General features: G+C 41.2%; 1 protein-coding gene across 3 annotated transcripts in view; it reads right to left on the bottom strand.

Moving 5' to 3' along the window:
• Positions 1–430: 430 nt before the first annotated feature.
• The window catches only part of pak6 (p21 (RAC1) activated kinase 6), a 94740-nt gene continuing 89170 nt past the window's right edge, over positions 431–6000 (bottom strand). The window contains exons 11-12 of one of the 3 annotated variants that reach the window (XR_015512892.1): positions 1456–3536; positions 431–1241 (exon numbers count right to left, since the gene is read on the bottom strand). Coding sequence is in view for 1 of the 3 variants with exons in the window: in XM_087289994.1 (XP_087146120.1) it covers positions 3369–3536 (168 nt within the window). In the remaining 2 variants the exon portion in view is untranslated. Of the gene's footprint in view, positions 3537–6000 lie in introns of all 3 variants that reach the window. The other 2 variants (XR_015512893.1, XM_087289994.1) reach the window with 2 other exon arrangements.

Genomic DNA, 6000 nt, shown 5'->3' with positions numbered 1-6000 from the left:
CTGATGGATTTATGCGAGAACTGCAGGCGCGAAAGAAATTTGAGATCTGAAAAGACGCACACAGCGGCCTCTGGTGGATTCGCAAAAACAGCAAAAACACGTAGTTCCTGGGAAGTATTTTGCGCTCTCCAGAAATGTATATAGGGGTACGTATCAATTAATGAGCCTGGGTTGAATGATTGTAGTTGGAACCAATTAAATTATATGAAAATAATGCACACCGAAGATATAACAGTGGCTGTTATACATATGGCAAAATATTTCAAGAACCAGAGTTGATTATTCCTCTCATACTCTGAAAATAATGCACACTCAACATTGTCAGGAAGCAGAGTGTCATCACAACTCATGCATTATTTTCTAATAATCCAATGGCCGTGAGTGAATTATTCTGCTCATACTCTGGTTTCTACAGTAAAAGCCACTGTTAAGATGTTGTATTTGAGACTTTATTTGTCAGGTTTTTGCTCCAGTGTGTAGCACTAGTTCCTTCCACATCTCCACCAAAGCCTTCTGTTGTGTTTTGATGTGATTTTTGTATTGTTTTAGTTACCTGAAAGCATTCAGCGTAGTGATATGGAGGTGTAATGTGCTCAAAACCTGCCGGAACTACTTTAGCTGTGTGTTTATTTGAAATAAAAGACTTAGAATGCTCATCAGCCAATCAGAATCAATCATTCAACAGCCCTATGGTATAAATGACATGACTAACGAATTAAAAGTAAATTGTTTCTACTAATAAAGTGGGCGTAGCTGTTAAAACCAATGGTGAGATCAAAATCAGTATAATTAGGCATTATAAAATACTTTTATATATCCAAAAATATGTGCTCAGTGAACTTAAACATGAGACAGATGACTTTCGTTTCTGTCTACGGAAATTCCAGAGTCTCGATTATGCTGAAAATGAGCAGCTTTACCCAGAATATGTGGCGCTTTCAGTCACATTTCACTGCCTGTAACCACCTACAGCGAGTAAAATAATTATTGAACACGTCACCATTTTACACAGAAAACATATTTCTAAAGGTGCTGTTGACTTGAAACTGTCACCAGATGTCAGTAACAACCAAAGTAATCCATACAAACATCGAAAACAAAACTAATCAGTTTAGAAATTATGTGTAAAGGCTCGTACACACCGGAATGCTTCCCTGCTGAAAAATCCAGCTTGAACCAGCCTAAGCTGGTTTTAGCTGGTTGACCAGCCTGGTTTTAGAGGGGTTTTGGCCATTTCCAGGCTGGTTTCCAGCTATTTCCAGCCTTTGGAAAATGACCAGCTAAATCCAGCTAAAGCCAGCTTGACCAGCCTGGTTTAAGCTGGACATAGCTGGTTTTGGCTGGGCTCCCAGCCTGGCTAATCTGGTCAAGCTGGTTTTAGCTGGTCATCTTTCAGCCTGACCAGCTAAGACTAGGCTGGAAATGACTGGAAACCAGCCTGGAAGTGGCCAAAACCCCTCTAAAACTAGCCTGGTCAACCAGCTAAAACCAGCCAACTAGCCTAGGCTGGTTTAAGCTGGATTTTTCAGTAGGGTTTTCGTTTGCGTTCGTCAGCGTTTTTTAAGACGTTGTTCCTGATTCAAACCGAAATGATTTTCACTGGCATTGGACAGATTATGCAAAATCACTCCTTGATGTTAGATGGCGCTACACAACATTAAGCTTCTGATTCTCGCTTGTAACACAGAAGAAGACAGAAAGTTGACACGCTTGTTGTTATAAATGGTTCAAGTAGCAGCTCCAGCACTAGCAATGAAGAAATTATTATTGTTCACCAGAGTAATGAGCAGCTCCACGTTCATATCGCCTCTGGGCATCTACTTTAATGTGTCCTCCCATTGACAGGTTTGCGCTTGAGCGCCTCCAAGTGCTGTTTACTGTAACTTCAGTAGCTCCGTGTGTAACCCCGCCGGTCCTACACCACCCAACCCGCTCCGAGCTGGTATCAAACCGGCGACCTTCTGCATGGCAGTCGGTTGCTCTAACAAGGAGGCTATAGACCATGGCCTCTAGCGTCTGTTGCTAGAGCACCTTTAGAGGTCAGAGGAGTGAGGTTTACCTGCACAGCACTCACTAGCTGGCCACTGCTACACTCACCCCCCTAAATCTCACTCCCATCCAGGTCACGGCACCAATGTAACCTACGCCACCCAACCCGCTCCGAGCTGGTATCGAACCGGCGACCTTCCGCATGGTTCCACTCATTAGCTGGCCTCTGCTAAACGTGCATGTGAACAAAAGGGCCAATCTGATTGGTGGAAAAGGTTTTGAAACGGTCAAAACAAAAAACAAGCATGAGGCGTTTCTTTAAAAAAACACACTTTTACGACTGCCATTTTGCGCATTAGTGTGCACGATCACATTGGCGGCCTTTATTTAGTCACGAAGCGTTAAACGTCAATGGAAAAGAGCGTCCCTTTGTGCATGAGCCTTTAGTTATGTTGCCTATGGCTTCTAACCACATCCCTCTGTATGGACGGCTTTTCTAATGTTACCAGTTTACCCAGTAGCTTGCAATGTATGTTGGTTGAATTGAGATGCAAAGAGGCATTAACTGCGATGATGGGGTTTGAGTTTGCCTAAGAATGGTTCCAGAAAGCATGTAAAAAAAAAAGGCAAAAATAAAATAAACAGGGTGATAACAGGGTAAATAACAGGGTGAAATGCATTAAGATCTGAAAAAATTGTAAAAACCAGGCAAAATCCAGGGCTTTTCTTTTTCTGGATTGCTTTTATAAACACTGTCGATCAGATCGATAGCTAGGTCCAGAGACATTTGAGATCTGAACAGGTATACGCATCGGCCTCTGGCAGGTTCATGAAAACAAAAACGGCAAAAAAATGTATCTCCTGGGACATATTTCACGCTCATTATAAATATATACAGGGGCACGTATCCATAAGCCTGGCTTGATTTTTGTTGTTGTTTTACTGATGTTTGAGTTTTGACCAAAATCTGGAACTATTTCATACACTGAAAAAAAAGATTTATTGTATTTAATAATTTGTTTTATGGTAATTCGTTGCAAACAATTTATATGGGCTGAATTTAAACAAACAAATCAAATCTAGTAATGTCCAATTTCATTTGTTTAAATTTAGCCCATATAAATAGTTTACAACTACTTACTTTAAACAAACTAGTAAATCCAACAATGTGTCAACAGCTCCTTAAGAAATATATTGACTACGGAAAAACCATGACGTGTTCAATTCTTATTTACCCCGCTGTAAATGTGTGGTCCTGCAGTAGAGAATAGTGTATCTCTGTGGTCTGCTCATCACATCCATCTGTCCTGCGTCTCCGGGGCCGTCAGCAGCTCTGAAGCGGACAGCAGATCGTCCAGACCGTGGTTCTGGTTTCCGTCTCAGCAGCGGGACATGCGCTTGCGATATTGCTCCACCAGGGGCACCAGGCACTGTGGAGAACTGGCCTGCAGGAGGAACGGATGCTCCAGCAGATCTGTGGCGCTCGCCCGCTCCAGAGGATCACGCGTCAGCATACGGTCCAGAAAGTCCTTCAGCATTGGAGACACCTGCACACACACACATTCAGTTTTGTTTATTATCATTTATTATTAGCCCTTGTGAGTTATCAGTCCCCCTGTATATTTATTTCCCCAATTTCTGTTTAAAGGAAAGAACACATTTCTAATCATAATAGTTTTAATAACTCATTACTAATAACTGATTTATTTCATCTTTGCCATGATGACAGTAAATAATATTTGACAAGATATTTTTCAAGATATTTATAAGATATTTTTCAAGGTATTCAGCTTAAAGTGACATTTAAAGGCTTAACTAGGTTAATTAGGGTAAAGTTAGGGTAATTAGGCAAGTTATTGTATAACAGTGGTTTGTTCTGTAGACAGTTGAAAAAATATTGCTTAAGGGGGCTAATAATATTGACCGCTTTTGAATAAAACCAGTTTTATACTAGTCGAAATAAAGCAAATAAGACTTTCTCCAGAAGAAAAAATATTGGAAATACTGTGAAAAAATTTCTAAAACATCATTTGGGAAACATTTGAGAAAGAAAAAAACAATTAACAGGAGGGCAAATAATTTTGATTCAACTGTATGTTCATTTTAGTGGTTTTATGAGGACTCTCCATAGCTGTAATGTATTTTATGCTGTACAAAAGCTTATTATGTAGCCCTATCCCTAAACCCAACCCTTACAGTTTTGTATTATGAGGACACAGGGCATGTCCTTATAAACCACCCTAACATTGTAATAGGTCATAGCCATGACAGCACACAAATTTATGTCCTCATAAACCATCAAAATCAATACACACACGTGCACACATGTCCAATATTTTAATAACAGAAGCAGCACAAACAAAATGTCCCAGTGCTCCCTGTGGCTAGTCAAGAGTTCTCAAGAGTTCACACTTAGATATTGCTTGATACTATCAGCACGTGTGGCACCCTGTCCCGGAAGAAAAAAGGGATCTGAGATCAAATCAGGCCTTTATTTGTCACATACACTTTCTTGTGAAAGGACACGAAGGCGTGGGATGCAGAGCTAGGTAGTGATTGTCTATCTGTAGCTGTGTATGTGTGTGTGTGTGTAAGCCTGTAGAGTCTAACAGGTGTCCTTTACAGGGAGCAGGAATTTCAGAGCGTCTCCTTATCTTGCTATCCGGGAGAAAGAAGTTGTTTTTCTCCAGCCGAGGCAGGAAAAAAAAACAGGGGAACTGAAAGAGTAGAAACGTACTTCAACTTTATATCTGCCAATTTCACAGATATTTAATGTTCGTCACTTGTCTCCAGATCTGGCCAAATGTTGTTGCAAAGCCACTAGTTTCACACCGATGTTTTCCAATTTGTGGTCTAGGACAATAGTCTGAGTATTAACAAGCCTACCTATCAGCGTTTCAATCAAGCCGGCCAGCCTGGTGGGGTTTTGAGCAGCACTGACCGCTTTAATCAATTGTCGATACCCCAGGGCAGCGCATAAGCCCATCAGCAGAAACCCTGATATCAAAGTTCCCAATAGGTAAATATCTTCAATATCCTCCAGACACAGAGCAGCCAGAGATAGAATAAGACGAAGACAAGAGGAGCTAGCAAAGAGAGATATGGGACGAAGAGGGAAAAAGTGTGACCGCCTTCGCCAAGAGCTAAAGAAAGAATTTGAAAGTCTTGAGAGCTTCTCTAGGTAAAGGAAGAAAAGGAGTAGATGGGGTGGACCAACACAATCTCACGGCAATTCGTAACTTTTTCATTTAGTGGCTAATTCGTACAAATTCGTACGATCTAATTCGTACATTTTAGTATGATTTGCTCATCCCCCAATGACGGTTGGGTTTAGGGGTGGGGTTAGGTGCCACGCCTCCTTTTTAAAATCGTACAATTTCTTACAACTGAACTCCACTAAACTGCCAAAACGTAAAATACTTACGTTTTCTCGTAAGCTGAAGGGATAAGGGAAGTAAGCTGAAAATGGGCTATATATCATAGACTTGGATTGATCCTATGGGTTTACCGATGATTGCAGATGAGAGACCAGCCATGATCAATCATATCACATGCTCCTCTTGAAAATAGTTTATAAAACTTTACTTAGGATGAATTTGGAGCAGCTGGTGGCCAAAAAGACCTCACTATGACCCATGAATATTGTTTTACTAACAATATTACAAACTAGCAATGTGAGCTAACAAAATCAATATGGTTAATAATAATAATAACAATTCCTTACATTTATATAGCGCTTTTCTGAGAGCTTAAAGCGCTTTACACAGGGGGAATCTCCTCATCCACCAGCAGTGTGCAGCATCCACCTGGATGACGCGACGGCAGCCATTTTGCGCCAGACCGCACATCACACACCAGCTGATTGGTGGACAGGAGTCAGAGTGATGAAGCCAATTATGACAAGGGGAAGGTTAGGAGGCCATGATGGACAGAGGCCAGTGGGCAGATTTGGCCAGGGTGAAACTCCTACTCTTTTCGAAGGACATCCTGGGATTTTTAACGACCACAGAG

Source organism: Danio rerio, chromosome 17 (genome assembly GCF_052040795.2).
Source record: "Danio rerio strain M-AB ecotype USA chromosome 17, GRCz13ab, whole genome shotgun sequence".
Lineage (NCBI taxonomy): Eukaryota > Metazoa > Chordata > Actinopteri > Cypriniformes > Danionidae > Danio > Danio rerio.
This window is presented reverse-complemented; position numbering and strand designations above follow the sequence as displayed.